The sequence below is a fragment of the Melospiza melodia genome, chromosome 1 (genome assembly GCF_035770615.1).
Source record: "Melospiza melodia melodia isolate bMelMel2 chromosome 1, bMelMel2.pri, whole genome shotgun sequence".
NCBI classification, from domain to species: domain Eukaryota; kingdom Metazoa; phylum Chordata; class Aves; order Passeriformes; family Passerellidae; genus Melospiza; species Melospiza melodia.
The window spans coordinates 161,633,522-161,651,732 of record NC_086194.1 but is presented as its reverse complement, the minus strand read 5'-3'; the positions used below and the strand labels follow the sequence as shown (position 1 = coordinate 161,651,732).

The 18,211-nt window shown below is 39.4% G+C and overlaps 1 protein-coding gene across 1 annotated transcript in view; it reads left to right on the top strand.

The window, feature by feature from the left end:
* Positions 1 to 18,211, top strand: part of ATAD2 (ATPase family AAA domain containing 2) — a 30,129-nt gene that overhangs the window by 3,630 nt on the left and 8,288 nt on the right. Inside the window, exons 2-21 of the mRNA XM_063173717.1 lie at positions 662 to 801; positions 1,238 to 1,287; positions 2,621 to 2,774; positions 3,791 to 3,887; positions 4,330 to 4,378; positions 4,690 to 4,800; positions 5,269 to 5,347; positions 6,289 to 6,381; positions 7,302 to 7,410; positions 7,640 to 7,755; positions 8,458 to 8,632; positions 9,262 to 9,350; positions 9,690 to 9,849; positions 11,220 to 11,310; positions 11,735 to 12,049; positions 13,014 to 13,119; positions 14,356 to 14,539; positions 16,045 to 16,230; positions 17,492 to 17,627; positions 17,779 to 17,975. Coding sequence (XP_063029787.1) covers positions 662 to 801; positions 1,238 to 1,287; positions 2,621 to 2,774; positions 3,791 to 3,887; positions 4,330 to 4,378; positions 4,690 to 4,800; positions 5,269 to 5,347; positions 6,289 to 6,381; positions 7,302 to 7,410; positions 7,640 to 7,755; positions 8,458 to 8,632; positions 9,262 to 9,350; positions 9,690 to 9,849; positions 11,220 to 11,310; positions 11,735 to 12,049; positions 13,014 to 13,119; positions 14,356 to 14,539; positions 16,045 to 16,230; positions 17,492 to 17,627; positions 17,779 to 17,975 — 2,637 coding nt within the window. The remainder of the gene's footprint in view (positions 1 to 661; positions 802 to 1,237; positions 1,288 to 2,620; positions 2,775 to 3,790; positions 3,888 to 4,329; positions 4,379 to 4,689; positions 4,801 to 5,268; positions 5,348 to 6,288; positions 6,382 to 7,301; positions 7,411 to 7,639; positions 7,756 to 8,457; positions 8,633 to 9,261; positions 9,351 to 9,689; positions 9,850 to 11,219; positions 11,311 to 11,734; positions 12,050 to 13,013; positions 13,120 to 14,355; positions 14,540 to 16,044; positions 16,231 to 17,491; positions 17,628 to 17,778; positions 17,976 to 18,211) is intronic.

Sequence of the window (18,211 nt, the reverse complement as noted above, 5' to 3'; positions counted from 1 at the left end):
TGTTTATAGCCCATTGGACACTGTCTGCCTGGCTGAGTTCTGTAGGAACTTATAGGATTCAGATTCACAAACAGTGCAGGTAATTGAAGTGACAGGAAAGCAAATTCTGAATTGCTGGTGGCAAATGCAGCAGCTACAGAGTGTTAACATGTGCTGTTACTGAAGGAATGGTGACAGAGATCTGTTAGCAGTAGATCTAAGTAAATATTCCCGGGTCTGTTGCAAGACAGTTGGGAGGCACAGACCTCACCTAAAGGTGTCCCTTCAGGGACTAGGAGTGACACAGTCCATCAGCTGATCCGAAGCAAGCAGAGGGGCTTTCCTCTCTATTGTTTTGCTTGTTTGTTTGGTGGTTGTTGTTTTTTGCCCCAAACCCCCAAAGTAGTGTAATTTTTGGCTCTTCCCAAAGGAGTGGAACAATTGCTCATTATAGGTGAGATTTTGATTATTGGGGTCACTGAATCAATTCTGAAAGGAAAGATTTCAGGTTTTTTCTTTGAAGTCCGGTGTGGTTTTTTCATCAGAGCTGCTTCTTGGTGCAGAAGTGATTCAAGGCTTCCCTGCCATTGGTTGCAACTCTCTTGAATCAGGAGTGTAACAGACTAAACTTGATCAAATGAAGCAATAGATGGTTCAGATAAATACATTCTTCTTTTCCTAGAAATTTTCCTCTGGCAACATTGAATGTTTCAATGGACACTGCTTAAGATCGATGAGAAAAAACATGCAGCGCTGCTCAGAGTCGAGCTTTGACAAAAGCATGGAAATCCTAAGTGAAAATGTCAATCGACACTTCTCAAGGTATTGTATTTCTGGTGTTCAGTCTCTGTTGAAGTCATAGAATGAAAAGCAAAAGTGAAAGCATGCTCAGTGAGTCACATCATGATAAAGGCACAGCTAAAAACCCACAAGGGAACGTGGCTGTGTTAATGTGCCCGTGTCTTAGAACTAGAAACACTCTTCTTAGTGAAAGTGTTGTGCTTCTACAAAAGGCATGTATCTCCTCTGAGGTCCTTTGAGATCTCTCCTTCACTTTGGTTACTGAGGTATTACCTGCCCTGTACAGGTACACAGCAGACTCGGGATCCAGATCTTCCCTGGAGTCTACAGGCTTTTCTTTGCATGACATGGAGCACCAGATTGAAGTTCCCCAGTGCTGAGGGGGAAATGTGCAATGCAGTGTGATTCAATACTTCTAATACAATTCTGTTCTCCTTTCTTCTCTTTCTTAATGTAGACAGTTGCCAAAGTCAAAATCAGGCCCAAAAAAGGAAGACTATAAAGAAGGTAAGTAGTGATAATCCCTTAGGATTCCTTTTTAGCCAGATTTCTGAGAAGGATTGCATTTGTCACTTCGTCCATTTAACTTGGCCCCAAAAACTTCTGAACTCGTCAGCCAAAATCACCTGAAATTGTGAGACTAGATAGAACAAAGAAAGGAATTTCCAGTGAGTTTTATGAAGAGAGGTAGGTGCATCTAGGAGGGAAGAATGCAGTGTGAATTCTTGAATTTTTAGGCCTTAAAGAGTCTGTTCCTTAGCTCATGTTTCTTTGTGTCAGTGATTTTCTGGGATCTGCAGAGCTGGTTAACTGTACATCAGTTAACTGTAAATCAGTCTTTCAGGTAGGAGGGGATGTTGCAGTACTGTACACAAGTCAGTTATAAAGTAATTCAGTGATGAGATGCTCACTGACTTGGGGAAGGTGTCCCTGAAGTTGAGCATTTCACCTTTGAACCACCTTGCCATGCTGAGTTCACAAGCAGGTTTGGTGCTGTGAGGCCACTTTGTGGCAGCTGGGAAAATCCTTTAGCTTCCGGCAGCATTGTGCCAGCTACAGGCTGAACGGGGGAAGGGACCCAAAATGCACTTTGTGTGTAGTAACCCAAGTTCCTCTTGGGCCATGTAAATTATTATTTACTGAGCTCAAAGTTAGTTTTATAGTTGGCGATGATGAGATCAAACCAACCTGTGTTTAAAATGACATGGTGATACATCTGTTACTCTCTCACTGTCCTTCTTAACAGTTACAATGAAATCATAGCAGAGGATGCTGTCTGGTAAATACTGGGCAGATCTCTTTCAAAGCAAGCAAAGTTCTTGCTTTAGTTTGTGTGTTTTTGAGTTCTTTATATTTGGGAGTTTATCTTGAGGCATTTCTTGTGTTCTTGGGTTTTTGTGTCATGGTGCAGAAAATGAAAATGATGCATGCTTAGTGTACCAAAACCAGGCATCTTTAGAACAGACCTCTCACACAGGCATTTTTTAGAAAGAAACTATTAGATACAATTTTACCTGAATAGAGGGAAAACACCTTGGAGGTAGGCATTTGTTGTTTTCACTTTCCCAGAGAGAGCTAACTGGGATAAATTTGCCTCCTACGTGGAACAAAAGCTGGGTGTTTGCTTGGCTTTCCAGTCTACTAAAAAGCTGCTCTACAAATCAGACTTTTAAATATGTAATTTTAAGTTGAATGCTGTGATCACAAAAATAACTTTCAATTCAGTATTTACATTTTTAAAATAAAAGGTGGGAGGTTATACATTTTCCTAGAGCAAGAGTTGAACTAAAGGGACTGACATTTTCCACCACAGAAAGTTTTGTGTATGATTGCATTTCAGTGTCCAGAACACTGAAGACCAGAGCTGATGCCAAGGCTGCAGAGCCAGTCCACGAGGAGAGCGGGGATCTGGAGGTTCGCCGCAGCTGCCGGCTCCGGCAGAGCCGTTACGCCACTACCAATGAATCTGTTCTGTTTGACAAGCTTATAACAAAGTAAGGTCTTTCTCATCATCTTACAAAGCTACCTTGAGCCTTATTAGTAACCCTTTGTACTATGGCAAAATATTGGCTAGGGACTCTCTCCTTGTGACAGCAGGAAAAGGTATTGTTTTTCCTGGCAGCAAGAGCTATTTGCATTCACTGGTCAGGCTGAGACTTCCTATGAGCTGCTATGTATGTGCTGTATCTGAGTGATCAGATGTTAGGAAGAAATGATTTACTGTGAGGGTGCTGAGGCACTTTAATAGGTTGCTTGGAGTAGCTGTGAATGCCTCCTCCCTGGAAGCGTTCAAGGTCAGGTTGGGGCTTTGAGCCACCTGGTCTGATATGTATGGGCTGGGTAGGTTGTATGTTGTGAACCAAAACAATCAGTTTACATTGTGACTTTTAGTAGATTTAACTTAAGATACTAAGGAAAGCTGGATACTGGCAAAGTGAGGCAATCCAAGTGTTTCTGCCTGTCTGTGGCTTAATTCCCTTTGTGAAGCCCAAACTCAAATTTGTTTTCTGAAAGGTTTGCAAAGTGTAACAGCAGTAAGATGTTGTGTCTAGCATAAGTAGTCATTGAAAATCAATGTGAAATTTAAATAGCAGTGTAGAGAAGCAATCTGTTGTCTGAAGAAGGCTGTGAACCAAGTGACTCAATGCTATCATGCAGAGCAACCTAAGTGCTATGAAAAACTGCCATAATTTCTTTGTTACTTTACTGTGATATTCAGAATTCTTTTTCCCAACTACTAAAATAGTTGGGGTTTTTTACTGTGTTCATCAAGAGGGGGAAAATAAACCTGAAAACAATGTATGTTTGCATATACTCATACATTTGTTCTTAATTCTCTCTATAAAAAGTAAACATTTGACCTAATTTTTAAGTAGCATTGAAAAATTTGGCTGTCAGTGCCTTGGACTGTGCACACTGTATTAAAATATGATGGTTATGTGTGCTGTTCTAAATGGGCTTTTTCTGTACTTGCCTATTTTTGCTTTCATATGTCAACTTTGTATTTTAGTACTGCAGAAGCAGTCTTGCAAAAAATGGATGACATGGAGAAGATGCGTAGACGGCGAAGGATGGGAGACCTGGAGGAGTTCCACGACACAGAAGAAGTAGATACTAATTTATTTTGCTGGTTTTGTTTAAGTAGGATATTTAACACAGGGAGATGATTTCCCTTCCCCAAGAGGAACTCGTGGTTAAATGATAGACAGCAATCATATTTCTTCTCTTTTAGTTTTGCTTTATTAAATTTAGTCCACTGTCCTTTTGAATGGCAGTGACTTTGTTTTCTAAACGTTGTCATAGCCTGCTTTCATAGATTTTTTTTTCGTTTGGATCTGCATTCCTATTGTAGAGTGGAAACCCTTATTATTAATCTTCTTAGTAATGGGTTCCAGAATGATGTTCCTGTTCCCTCTTGCTGTACAATAATTAAATCTTCTGTGTATATGGAATGCCTTGATAATGATACTGTATAGGCACCAAATATGCCCACAGGTTTTCTGCTTATTTGTGAATTGTCTTACATGGCTTTTTTTTTGTTTTTTTAAGGAAAGCCTTGATATGGAAAGGACTGATGAAGAAATAGCTGATAATCAAGGTAGCATTGTTGGATAAGTCTGTTTTAAGTTTTCTTGACTATGCTCTAGCCAAAAGCTTTGTCTTAATTGAGATGGGATGAACTACTGGGTATTTTTCATCTCTTGAAAAGAATTTGTGCTGCTACTGACATTACAAGCCACAGTCACAGACTCTAGGGCTGTACTATAGTGAGAAAACAGGTTTTCAGAGGAAAAGAGAAGTTGTTTGTCCAAAGCTCTTAGAGCAGGGAAGGTTGTGGATATGGTGCATTTTGAATTGAATATAATCTGCAGCAGTACTGAAGCAGTGCAATGTCGTGTTGGTGTGCAGGGGGCTCCTCAGAGGAAAGCGAAGCCAAAGAAGACGATGGCGAGGACAATCGGAAGCGTTACTCCTTTCGGCAGAGGAAAACTGTCGAGCGCTATCAGGCTCCATTGCAAAGTAGGTTACAGGCACAGCTTCTCTTAAACACTGATTTCTTGCATGCAAGTGAGAGTGTTATGGGGTTTTTTAAGAATGAAAGTACGTACACACACCCAACTTCCATTCAGATATCTTACCTGCAGTTTTGTTAAATGCATATATCCTCTGCGCATTCTATTTCTTTGCTTTTTGGCATCCTTATTGTTATTTTTCAATAAAAATACTACCTGTTTATCCTTGAAAGAGCAGTAAGTAAACAGACTTGATGAACTTACTCTTGTGGTTTTCCGTTCTTGAAACTCAGGTGTGTGTGTTTTTGCTTTTATTGTGCACTGATTATAAAATACAACCTCTTCCTCCCTACCCTTGAAACTTCCCTAGAACTTAGAGATGGGTGATATACATCCCATTTCCCTGCCTCTTTTAGTATCCTGCTTTCTCTTAAACTTATTTGTAACCTTGTTCCAATTTTTTTACTTTGAACAGAACCAAGACAACGTAAGATGTATTTTTCAGACAGGTCTTCACCTGTCAGACAGAGAGATTCATGCAAGGGAACTAACAGGTAGGAGTTTGGTTAGTGATAATTCTTTCTCAGTAGTGCTGTCAGTCCCATGACTGAATACTGCTTTCAAGGGTTTTTGGACTCTTGGTAATTAGATGTTAACAGTATGTTTATTGCTGTGGTAGTCTGAGGGAATACAGAAAGGAAATATTAGAGGAAAGCCCATCTGCTTCATTGACCATTAGATTTTATTAGAAAATTCAGTTTTTGTGGTGGTGATGAGAGTTATGGCTGAGATTGTATAACTCAGTTAATTTGTTTTGGAATTGAAGCCAAAATCTCCCTCTGAAAATCTCAGACTGTTTTATCTTGAAGGATGCAAATTATTTTCCTAAAACTAAAACCAATTTAGTTAGAGGATGGATGTTTTAATGATTTTTTTTTTTAATCACTCAGGTACCGATTCTGATTTCTCTTTGGAATCAGTTCCAGTTTCTGTATGAAACTATACTTAAAGCAAGAAAAATAAGTGAAATTCTAAATTACAAATTTCAATAGTAATGACACATAGGTTTAGCATCCTGCAAGTGTTGAATGCCATTCCTTGCTAGATAGGAATACTTTATTTAGCATCCTTGAAATTAGGCAGTTATGGAAGGAGGGAGTTCTGAAACCAGATTTTGAAATTAAGAGGTTGGTGTTTCACAGAGTAGATACATAATGCTAAGTGACACTTGATTTGTGGGTGAGAGCATGTGAACAAAAAGAGTAAGTTGGTTAAGAAATTTCTTTGCACACTGGTTCAACATTTTACCTTCCTATTAAAAATGAAATTTTGCTGTCACTAGGGAAATCACATAATGTAGTTTGAAATCAGATTCATATGGAGTACAATAATCTGGAAATTTACTAGATATCAAAGTAAACTGAGACAGTGTTCACTTCAATTTTGAAATTACTGTTTATTTTAATTTTTTAATTGTTTGTTTGAATGTTTGCAGACAGAGACACACAGTCCCCAGCAGTGATTCCTCTTCCTCATCTGATGATGAAGAGGATTTCGGGAGGCAGAGGAAGAACAGAAATTTAAGAAGGTTAATGCAATTGGAGATCTGGGGAGGAAGGAGACTACTTGGGGGGACTTTACATCTTCCTAACTGTGTAGTGTTACCATCTTCATCTGGTTCAGTTTCTAAATTCTGGCAATCCTATCTGTTGATACAACTGTAACTGGACTCTGCAACTGGATTTTTAGGATGGATTTTAATGAGCAATTTGATTTCTAGATGGGATGGGGGGTAGCAACACTGATGAAATTTCTTAGTGTAAAATTCTGCTGCTCCTGTGCTTTACAGCAGCTGATTCAGAGAGAAAGCCACTATAACAGGGGATGTTATAAATAGAGGAAATGACGGGGATTTGGTTTCTTAACAAATGCTCTAGAAAAACTATTTTAGTAACAGTCTAACAGATATGTTTTCAGCCTGATGTCTCAGATTTCTTTCAGAGTAGTCTGTTGGCACACAGGTTCCAGGGCCTTGGGAAGGACTGGCTGTGATAGGCAGCCTTTATAATGTTAAAACCAACTGAAATAAGTATTGGCTTGGGCGGTAACTTCTTGCATATAGGAGTTAAAATTATTTGAAAAGTGTCAGTGTGTCTGGGGGCTGGAGGGGCAGTTTTCTTCCTCACATTAATCACTGTCAGCCCAAGGTCTGCAAACAAGGAATACCTTGCTTTAAGCTTGTATTCCTACAGAGGATCTGTTGACTGGCATGTATATTTATAAGTGCTGAGAGCTGTTAAAATAATTAACTCAGTTTAATATCTGGAGTGACCATTTTCCTTTTACTCACAGACATTAAACATAAAACAACTGAAACTAATATTTAATAATTCAGGAAGTTTACACTCATTTATAAGATCTCCTGCATTCACTTACTATTATTAGAAAATCAAAAATCAACATTGTAAGTTAGAAAGCACCTTTCTTTTTCTCCTTAATTCAAATCAGGTCTCTTCCTGTCAACTTTCGGAAAAGTGACTTAAAGGGAGTTCACAAAGACCGCATGAAAATCGGGGCGAGTCTGGCTGATGTTGATCCAGTGCAAATAGATTGTTCAGTAAGTGTTTTTACTTCATTGTCTCACTGAGACATCTTCAGTAATTATGAAACCTTATAAACAGCACAGTAATGTGCTGTCTATAACTGCCTTGGCTTACAGTTTTGTTTCAAGCAGTTTAAAAATTGGCATGAATTGTTTCCTTTGTGCTGACATCTAATTTCTGATGGAACTTTATGGAGGTTGCAGCTTTAACATCTAAAATGTGTTCTGTTGTCTCCATCTTTAGGTACGATTTGATGGTGTTGGTGGTCTTGCTGACCACATTTCTGCTTTAAAAGAGATGGTTGTTTTTCCATTGCTTTATCCAGAAGTCTTTGAGAGGTTCAAAATTCAACCTCCAAGGTAAGGGTTGCCATTTAAAACTGTCAATTCTAATTCACCTATTTTCAGGAAAATATTCAACTGAGGTATTGTTATGTTTCCATGCTTCAGAATTTTAAGTGTTGATGATTTTGGGTTCTTTTAGCAGTAGGAAAAAGTAACTTTTTAAAAAAAGATAGAATCCAGCATACACATAGGTTCCAAGATGTTCACTGTGGTGAGACTGCCTTAAAAGTGTCTTGCCTTCAAAATGGGGATGGTGGAGAGGTTTTGAGTTCTACTTGTAAGTGGACTTGATCAGCCTATAAGTGGTAGTCAACTGCAGTTTTGTTTAGGGGAAGTCCAGTTGTCTGTCCCACCAACTCTTTTTTCAAGAGTTCCAGTATCACCTTTACAATTGTGTGGACTTCTAACTAGAACCTTGGAGTGCTGGCTGTGCTTGGGCTAAAAATGCATCTGTCCACTTTTTACACAGCTGAATGGGTTCTGTGTTATGAAATGAAATTATTAGCAATTTAATTGTTAGATTTATATATTCTAGGCTATCAACACTCAGTCATGTTATATTGAAATAGGTTCTTTGTTTTCAGTAACTTTTAAAGTATAACAAACAATGAAGAGAGCTTTGTTTAAGAGAGAACACTTGTGTGCTTCAGGGATGAGGGTGATCACAGGTACTTTTCTATATATTTCTCTTATGTGAATTTTTTTTTTTAATTGCAGAGGCTGTCTGTTCTATGGCCCACCAGGGACTGGAAAGACATTGGTTGCTCGTGCACTTGCTAATGAATGTAGCCAAGGTGACAGGAGAGTAGCCTTTTTTATGAGAAAAGGTGCTGACTGCCTGAGTAAATGGGTTGGGGAGTCAGAACGACAGCTTCGTTTGTTATTTGATCAGGTACAGTTGAAACATGCATTATGTTCTGTCTGAGTTGTAACTCACTTTCTGTGGTCAAGAACAATTTTTTTTCTCAACCCCTTCCATTGAAGTGGGATTGTCAGTGTTTCATTTTTCAGTAACATTTTTAGAGGCTGGAAGTCTTGAGATCAATTAGGAAAAATTAGTAAAGCAGTCAAGAGAACCTTGCAAAGAAACGCACACCACCAACTCCTTGCCTCAGGAAAGAAAAATCCAAACAGCTGCAAAAAAGGTTTCAGGAAGTGGTGACTTCTGATCAGAGGGAAACAAATGTGAGCTGAAAGCATGGTTATTTTGAAATTGGTAACAAAGGTTGCTTCCAGAGCCTGTAATACAATTAAGTCCAGGCTCTGTTCTTGGTAGTTGCTAAATAGCTGTAAAAACCAGTGGTGTGATTTGTTTCCTGTCACCCAGCTCAGTGGGTTGACCTATGTTCCTGCCTTCTGTTACTCACAACACTTGACTACCTTAGATCAATGAGTAGAAATCCCTGATGCTGGTCTGAAAAATCTACTTCCAGTGACTTTGCAACCCCAGTGTTGTTTGTGCATTTCTCCTCCAAACAGTGCTGTTTTCCTGATGTCAGTATTCCTGTGTTTTCACTGTAGGCCTACCAGATGCGACCTTCAATTATTTTCTTTGATGAGATTGATGGTCTTGCTCCTGTACGCTCCAGTAAACAAGACCAAGTTCATAGGTAGGGCATGTTTTCTATCAAAATGGAAACTGCTTGATCTCTGTGAAAAGAAGACCACAATCTGTTTAACTTGATGTGACACGTTCATTTATCCTGAAAACTAGTAATTCAGTACTACTTAATTTCAGATAATCTTTAAATAGTAATTAAAAACAATTCACTGAACTTGATACCACCACGAGGTCTGTGTTACCTTATCTATTTTGTTATGTCTTAAAATGATTTGTCTTTTTCTAGTCAGCATTTTATTAAAAATAGCTTGCCCTTTGAGTGAGCATTGGTGATGATGTGGAACTGAAGAAAATTAACTGCTGAGTAAAAACTGTATTCTTCTCTTAGCTCTGTTGTATCAACACTTCTGGCACTTATGGATGGCTTGGACAGCAGAGGAGAGGTTGTGGTAATTGGAGCCACCAACAGGCTGGATTCTATAGATCCTGCTTTGCGAAGACCGGGACGCTTTGATCGAGAGTTTCTCTTCAGCTTGCCAAACAAAGAGGTCAGAACTTCAACTCAACCTCAGTGCTTAATGTGGCAAAGTCCATCTTTGTAACAAACCCCTGCAGCACAGCAGGATTGTGGAGCAGTGAAAGTCTCCTCAGTATTGTACTGCTTGGACAAAAGAGGGCTCACTGGAGAGACTGTGCTGTGCTGTGGAGGGCAGACCTGGCACTGAGTGTATCATTAAGATGATTGTAATGGGTAATTAGTCCTCTAATTATTAGTTTTGGTTTCTCTGCAACCAGTGAAGAAGATGGGGTGCTGCTACTCACAGAAATGTTTAAAAGTGACTTTATGAATTAGTTAAGAAGAACTGCTGTAGCATTGTGAAATTGAAAGAAATGGTGTGCAGACAAGAATTCTTTTTTAGTAACAAAAGCTTTGATCCAGGCTGGTGCTGGAACCAATTAAGTATGTTAGCAACTGCTGTTCTTACTGGTACTCAGTAATAGGGACTTGGACAAAAATATGAAGTCACTGCACAGGTGCAGGGCTAGGGAAGCTTCTAGTTCAATGACAATAGGCAATGAAAAAAATATTGTGGGTGGGTGTAGCAAACACAACTGGGATGCAGTTTTTGTGTTTTCTTTCTGGCTGTCACTGTTCTTTTTCTTAGCACTTTCCAGAAAGTGCTGAATTGAATGCTGGTAAAAGTGCACTAAACAGTGCATTTAACACATTTTTCTCCAGTTTTTATCTGCTGTCAGGAGCAGGAGAGGAGGTGCTATGAAACAGATCTAATACACACTTCCCCACTGTGGAAGAATTTTAGAAGTCGGTCATAGTTAGTCCGTGTGCCACAAAATAATTCAACGAAAATCCTGCTAAGATCAGAGATTAGGGATCAGGGATAGGCAACATTTTACATTTTCTGGATGAGTGACAGAAATTTCAGTCATAATTATTGTTCTACTTGATAGTAACAGTAGCAACTTGGAATGAAGTGCTAAGACTATTTTCCTTGCATGACCTGTCAGAAAAGCAAATTTGATGAACTAATGAGACTACAACCATGAAATTTTGCTGAATTTGAGAGAATTTTCTGTAAGAATCTGTTTAAAGTTAAGTTTGGTGGTTTTTACTACAGTCTTTTCTTCTGGATCTCACACTTGTGAAAACTCACTTTTTTATGGAAGATGTAAATTGCCTTTTACTTCACTACAGCCCCCCAGCAAAATTTTAATATAACAAATTTAGAACTAGGAAATTTCCTGCTTGAAAAAACAGCATGTTAACTGACCCTTAAAATACTTCAGAGTTTAGCAGATAAGAAAGGTATTTTTACTAGTGTGAGAGTTTTGGGGGTTTTGTGTTGTGGTTGTTTTGAGACAATTTAGTGCAAACTGAAATGCAATGTTTGGTTTTCAGGCGAGAAAAGAGATTTTCAAAATTCACACACGAGACTGGACCCTGAAGCCATTGGACAAGTTTCTTGAAGAGCTGGCTGAGAAATGTGTTGGTGAGTTTGAAAACACTGTAGGTTGCTGCGTGGCTGGGTCATGGGGACCCAGAACTTGTTCCAGGCAGTACTTGAGCTCTGGTGCCTTGCTGTAGAGCAAGGCAGTGATGCTTCTGGCATGTCTTGGGAGCAAACCAAGGCAGATGCTGCTTTCAGTTTTCTTTTTCCTTAAAACACTGAATGGGTTTAGGCCCTCTTTCCCAGGAGTGAAGTTTTGACTAGGGGCTGCTTCCTTAGTGCAAGCTATCAGGCTGTGAGGCACATATCAGAACTTCTCTGCAGTGCAGTAATTCTTTAAATTACCTCTTACCCTGTTAATTTTTGGCTGCATGCAAAGTCTTTCATTGTTGCACTTTAGAATTCTTGGCCTTGACTTTGGTGTTTCCTGATGCTGACAACATCTGATTCTTGTTTTGCTCATCAGGGTACTGTGGTGCTGATATCAAAGCCTTGTGTGCTGAAGCTGCTCTCTGCGCTCTGCGGCGCCGCTATCCCCAGATCTATGAAAGGAGTGAGAAGCTGCAGTTGGACATTGCTTCCATTAAAATAACAGCAAAGGATTTTGCCACGGCCATGCAGAAGACTGTTCCAGCTTCACAGAGGGCTGTGGCTTCACCTGGGCGAGCACTATCACCTATTTTAAAACCACTGTTAGAAAACACATTGGAAAGGATTTTACAAGCCTTACAGAGAGTATTTCCCCATGCAGAGCTTGCACTGAAGAAGGACCAACAGCAAGGTACAACAACATCCACCTGTTTAAAATTCTGCCAAAGCAAAAGCTCCTGATACATGCAGTAACACACATAAACCCCTCAGCCATAATGACAGTTCACTTTTATAGCCTGGATGTGCAGAGTGCTGGATGGCAGCTGTGAGTGACCTGCAGTACACAGTGTTTTAGTTGTTGTATTTTAGGGCTTGGCTTCCATTGCATAGGTGAGCTCATGCTCCTCACTGCATCACCCTTAATCAGGTTTAGTCGGTGAGAACAAATCAATATTGATACACTCTCTCTTGATTAATGGAGGTCTGTGAATAGATATTTACTGTGTTGATCTCTGGAGAATGTTCTCCCAGTATCACTCCTGGTAGAGCTGGGATTGTTTGTGCTGATGAAACAGAGGCAGAGACCCACCAACACAATGAAAGCACTGGGGCTGGGAGATGGATAATTGCTCCCCCTCTCTGTCCACCTCCCATTATCTCCCCTTTTGTGATCTTCGAGGAGCCTCACTTAGAAGTTGTGTGGAAGCCTCACTTAGAAGTTGTGTGGGTCTTTATACTCTGACTAGTTCTGGACAAATGGAAGGCTGTGGTCATTACATTCACTTAATTTTCTCACACCTGGTGGGAAAACCTGTTTCAAAAGGCAGTGGCCTCATTGGGTTTTTCAGGTGTCTAGGAAGTACAGACATTGCTCCTAATCAAATTTATTCCAAGGGAAAAAAAAACTCCCAAGTTTTTGTCAACAGGGAAACCTGACGCAAATTGTGGCACATAGGACAGCTTTGTAGAAGCTGTGCAATCTCCTTACATCTATGATAGAATGAACCCTTCAGAAAATACCATTCAGTGTATGTCCTCAACAAAATAGAAGAGAATGATTTCCTGCACTGATTTCAAAGGTGTATTAATGCAAGAGTGAGATTTGAACTATTCAGGAAAGTCAACAAAGCTCTCACCTTTAAATCCTATTTTAGGAAATGATGTGATTGACAGTGAAGAGGAATCACCATCAATCTTTGAAGAGAATCCAGCTCACAAAGTACCTGATCGTGAAAAGGCAGAATTCCTCACTTTAAACAGGTTTTGTTTGTCCCCTTTATGTTTATATTTTTAAGATGGCTGGGTCTGTAAACTGATTTCTTGTGAGGGGTGCTGGATGAAGGAGTGATGGGTGTGGGGGGGTTGGTCAATATTTGCAAGAAGTAAGTGTGAAATCCACCTGGATCCAAATGTTCTAACTAAATAAACTGCCCTGGCCCATCAAACTGACTGGCCCTGCCCTGTTTGCCTAAGTCAGTGGTCCACAGATTATCAGAACATGTTGATTTAATCCAAAGGTTCAACACCCAAAAAATGTGCTGTCTGCCCTTTTAGCTTAAAAGAACCCTAAGGATTTGTGTAGCCATCTTCTTCCCTTCTGCCTTCCAAGATTGTTAAATGAGAAATCAAATTGAGAAATAACTTGTTAAAACTGTGAGAAAAATAACGTCTGCATTTTGTACCTTTTAACCTACAGAGTTTCTTAATTTTTGATGTTTCATTGTGGAAGTTGTGTAAATCAACAGCTGAAGCAGTAGATTATTGTTGTCACTGTTGGGTCAGCTATTCTTCTAAGATCTTTGACTTTAGCAAGTAAAGGTACAACAGTCTTGAGGTAGAAAAACCCACAAACCTCTTCACAAGTGTTTCATGCTCATAAAACAAGATGATTAGGAAATTAATAGACAATTCAGAGAGGAAACCATAGAAGTAATTTAACCAATCCAATTGTGTGCTTCTTCAGATACAGCTAACGTGTTTCAGTGCCCACATTAATTTTTTTCCTAGAAATGTTGGTATGCTTCTTCCTTACCACCATCTCCAGTCACTACAGCCAAATTTTAGCTAACCTTGGCAGGTGTAGAGATCTCAGTTACCTAAAGTCAAGACCCATTGAAAATAGTGGTGTACATGGAGTGAAGAGACCCAGATTGGTTTGTGCTTAGAAAAGAAAGAGTTGTTGTTCTGCCCATATCAGGTCACAGACCAGTTTTGTGTGAGCATTTGGCTGGAGAGCTTCCCTGAAGGATTTAAGAGCTCTTACTTAAGCCAGCTAAAGGAATGGCAGACATGCTGGGGCCTGGCAGGATTTCTTAGTGGAAATGGTACCAGTTCTTGAGAAAATAGGCTTTGATAGTCTTCCTGATCAGTCTGGCTTATTATTTCATGGAACAAGGAGTATATTTACCAAAAAAAAAAAGCATATAGGAAAAACTTCAACATCTGTGTGCCTATTAATCACTTGTTTTTAAACTTGTTTTCTTCTTACTGTTGTAGAAATCCTCGTTGCCAGCCAACATCTTTCAGGCCACGGTTCCTATTAGTTGAAGATCCAGGGTGTGGGCAGGCTTTTCATCTGGCACCTGCAGTAATCCATGCCCTGGAGAAGTTCCCTGTTTATACACTAGACCTGCCTGCTTTGTTTGTTAGCATCACATCCCCAGAAGAAACATGTGCACAGGTATCTTTTTTCTCATTAATCGGGTATGACTCATAAACTGAATATAAACTGTGTGTAAATTTGTGAAATAAGCAAAATTCATTTTTAATGGAGGAGGCCTGCTTGGGATAGGCTTTTATGTTTACTTCTGTTTGGAAATCCACTTTTTTTTCTGGATGGAATGATACTGTATAAGGATGGTATACATAGTCATGTTTTCCTTTTGAAAGGAAGCAGTGAGGTTGTTGCTAGCAGCTCTGGAAGATGGGAGGTGCTGCTAATAAAGCACTCTCTGTGGCCAAAAAATCCTGCTGGTCTGTGTTGCATCCAGGAAATTTTCATTGCTTCTTAAGCCTCTGTGCTCTCAGTAGATGGCTCTGCATCAGCCTGATGGCATCATGCACTTTCTGAAGCCCTGTTTATTATTACATTCATAGGACAGTCAAGGTTTGGGGGAAAAGGGTTTCTTTTTGTACATATACAGCTTGTTTGTAGTACATGCAGTAAAGAAATTAAAATTCATATAACACTAAGATTGTTAGACTGGTGTGCTTTCCTTCACTAGGAAAATTAAATATAACCAGATTAGTGCTGGTTTCCTTCTTCTTTAGTTTTAGGCAGGGAATACATGGTGTTGTTTGGCATTTCTGTATTAAAATATTTTTACCTTCACAGAATTCACAATTCACAGAATTTAGTAGCAGTGTTGGAGAGCTGTAGGAGTCAGGACAGACACATTCCATGGCTCTTTTGTCACACAGGAGGAGCAATTTTCCTTTTGTTCTGTGATGGTTGCATCTGTGGATGAGTAACTGCCCTGTGTAGTTAGTGACTGCCTGGATATACCATGTGTGCTTCCCCACCTTTTGACAGGAACTCTCTAAATATTGTTAATCTGAGAGGGCACATGGAGAAATTTGTCACTTCCCTCTGGCAGTAGATGCATTTTGTCTCCTGTGATTGAGGTGCCATCTGTAAGCAGTGGCTTGTGCTCTTCCAAAGCATATCATCTGCTCTGATGGATCCTCTGGTAGTAAGAAGTTGTGATTTAGCTCTTCAGGCAGACAAAAGAATGGTCACCTCTTATAAAATGTGCTTGAAATTATGCATTGTAAGCAGGCTTCTCACATAGGTCTTTGAGTCTGTGTGTGTGCTCTGAACTGAAATGGGTGTAGTTGCACTTGTGTGGCAATTTCTCCAGGCTAATACATCTTGCTGAAGGGCTGTTGTGTTTTTTTGGGTGCACCACCAGATTGGCTGAGTGCTGAGGCTCTTCAGGAGTTCTCTTACACATAAGAAGTTTTGAAATTGGGCAGAGATTCAAGTCTGTTTCTGTCTGTGTAGCCATGTCTGTGTTTGAATAAAACTGAAAATTTTACCTTATTGTTGAGGAGTAGTTAATTTATTGATTTGTCCTGATGTTTTAGCTTCATGTACTCCTATTTCATAAGAGAGTTTGATGTGTAGTTATTTAGTATCCTGTTCTACAGGATGTAGTTTTCTTACCTGAGCTTTCATTTTGCCAGTTGATGCGAGAGGCTCAGAGAACAGCACCAAGCATCATTTACGTGCCACAGATCCCTTTGTGGTGGGACACTGTTGGACCCACAGTGAAAGCTGTTTTTACAACACTACTGCAGAACATTCCAACATTTGCTCCAGTTCTGCTCCTTGCAACAACTGATGTAAAGCATGGAGATCTCCCAGAAGAGGTATTTATCAATACTTCTTTTACTCTTCCTTTTTTGTTTGTTAGTTTATAGTTCCTTTAAGCATGGGAATGCTGTACCACTCTAAAGCAAATTCATGCTGTTACTATTTGGGCACTCAAACACTCTTAAAAGTCTCTTAAAATTTGCTTAGACAAAACAGTGGTGTGAAAGCATTTGTCTAAAGTGTGTTCTGAGTAAAAGGATTGACTTTAACCCAAATGTTTCACCCTTCTCACACACTGATGCTTATTAGACAGATGTACAAATTTGCTTCAGGCAGTCATTTTGGTGACTGCAAGATGGTGAGGTGTGTGCTTAGTGAAGAATATACAGTGCTTGAGATAGGAAAAAGATTGTTTTACTGAAAAGTGAAAGCTATTTTTACTGGAAAAGTACAGTGGTCACACTGTTATTGATGGAATGTCATTTCAAATTTCAATAATTTCATTATTATTTCCATTTCTTTTTACAACTGGTAGGTGAACACTTGACATACTGGAAAGATAAAGTCCAACTTCCATTTAAGTAACTTAGAAATCAATTTTTAGTTGTATTCCTTAACAAAATTCAGTAAGATTATCTGCTGAGCTTTCTGGACGTTTGTGGTGGTAAAATTACCTCCCCAGTCCCCTCAAGCTGCACTGGGATTTCAGAAACAACATCAGAGAGTGTTAAAGGAAGGTGTTCAAAATGTGAATATGATGCTTTGATTATTTTGTCTTAGTAGCAGAACTTACTGTGATGTTGTTAAATGCTTCCTGAAGTAAGGAATGAAATTATTTCCATACCCTTTGGTAATAGAGATGGAAAAACAGACTACAGCCTGGAAATAATGCAAGTTTAGACACTTCATTTAAATTTATTAAAAACAAAATTTTAAAAGCCACCTTAACAACAAGCTGGCACTTGCCCATTCCCTCCATAGCTGCCATAAAGATTCAAGCTAAAGAACAGAAAGGCAGGTAAATACAAAGTAACCAACCTTGGAAGTGGTGACTCTCCAATCAGTGGTTTATCACATCTTTTTTTCATGAAGCCTAAACTCTAGATGGTATAATTCCTCAGAGCAAGTGTTTTAATTTGCCATTCTATGAAAATTTAGCCTTTTACAGCCAAGAAGACAACTTTACAAAGCTTATCTTAGCCAGATGAATATTCAGTTTAGTTTAGAAAGGCACTCAGCTTTTTGGAATAGAATATTAAAAAATACAAAAAATGTGCATGGCCTTATATCTGAAATTTTTTTCTCTTCATGCTTTAGATAAAAGCTTTATTTAATAACGATTGTGAAGAAGTTTTCAAAATCCAGTGGCCTACCTGTGCTGAAAGAAGAAGTTTTTTTGAGGACTTAGTTATGAAGCGAGCTGCTGAACCTCCTGCATCAAAAAACAACTCAGGTGAGGATATTCAAAACATAACATAAAACTTGGCTAGCAGTAAGTTAACAGCTAATACAATACAGTGTTTCCTTTGGGGTAATTTTCTGTCAGTTATTTTTCATGTGCCTGTATTTGAGTACCATTCATTGACTGAAATTTTCCATTTCAGCTCGGCAGCCCCTGGAAGTGCTGCCTGTGGCACCGCCCCCAAAGCCTCGGCAGCTGTCGGAGGAGGAGCTCAAACAGCTGGAGGAGCAGGAGGAGGACACGCTGCGGGAGCTGAGGATTTACCTGCGGGATGTGACCCACAGGCTCGTCATTGACAGGCGTTTCAGGGCATTCACAAAGCCTGTTGACCCACAGGAGGTAAATATAGTGTTGATCTGCAGTATCATTATATCTGTGTGTATTCACAATTTCTGTGTGTGTGTGTTCCTCAGTGTTTGTGTGTTCTTTCTAGGAAGGTTTATCTTTGTCTTTAGGATCATAGCATTATGAATCTCCAGGATATGGGAGGTGAAGTTTTGTTTTGCTTTTACTTTTTTGATTCTGGGTCACTCAAATGTCTGTTATTTGAGTGTTCACTAAGTCCCTGTGTTCCT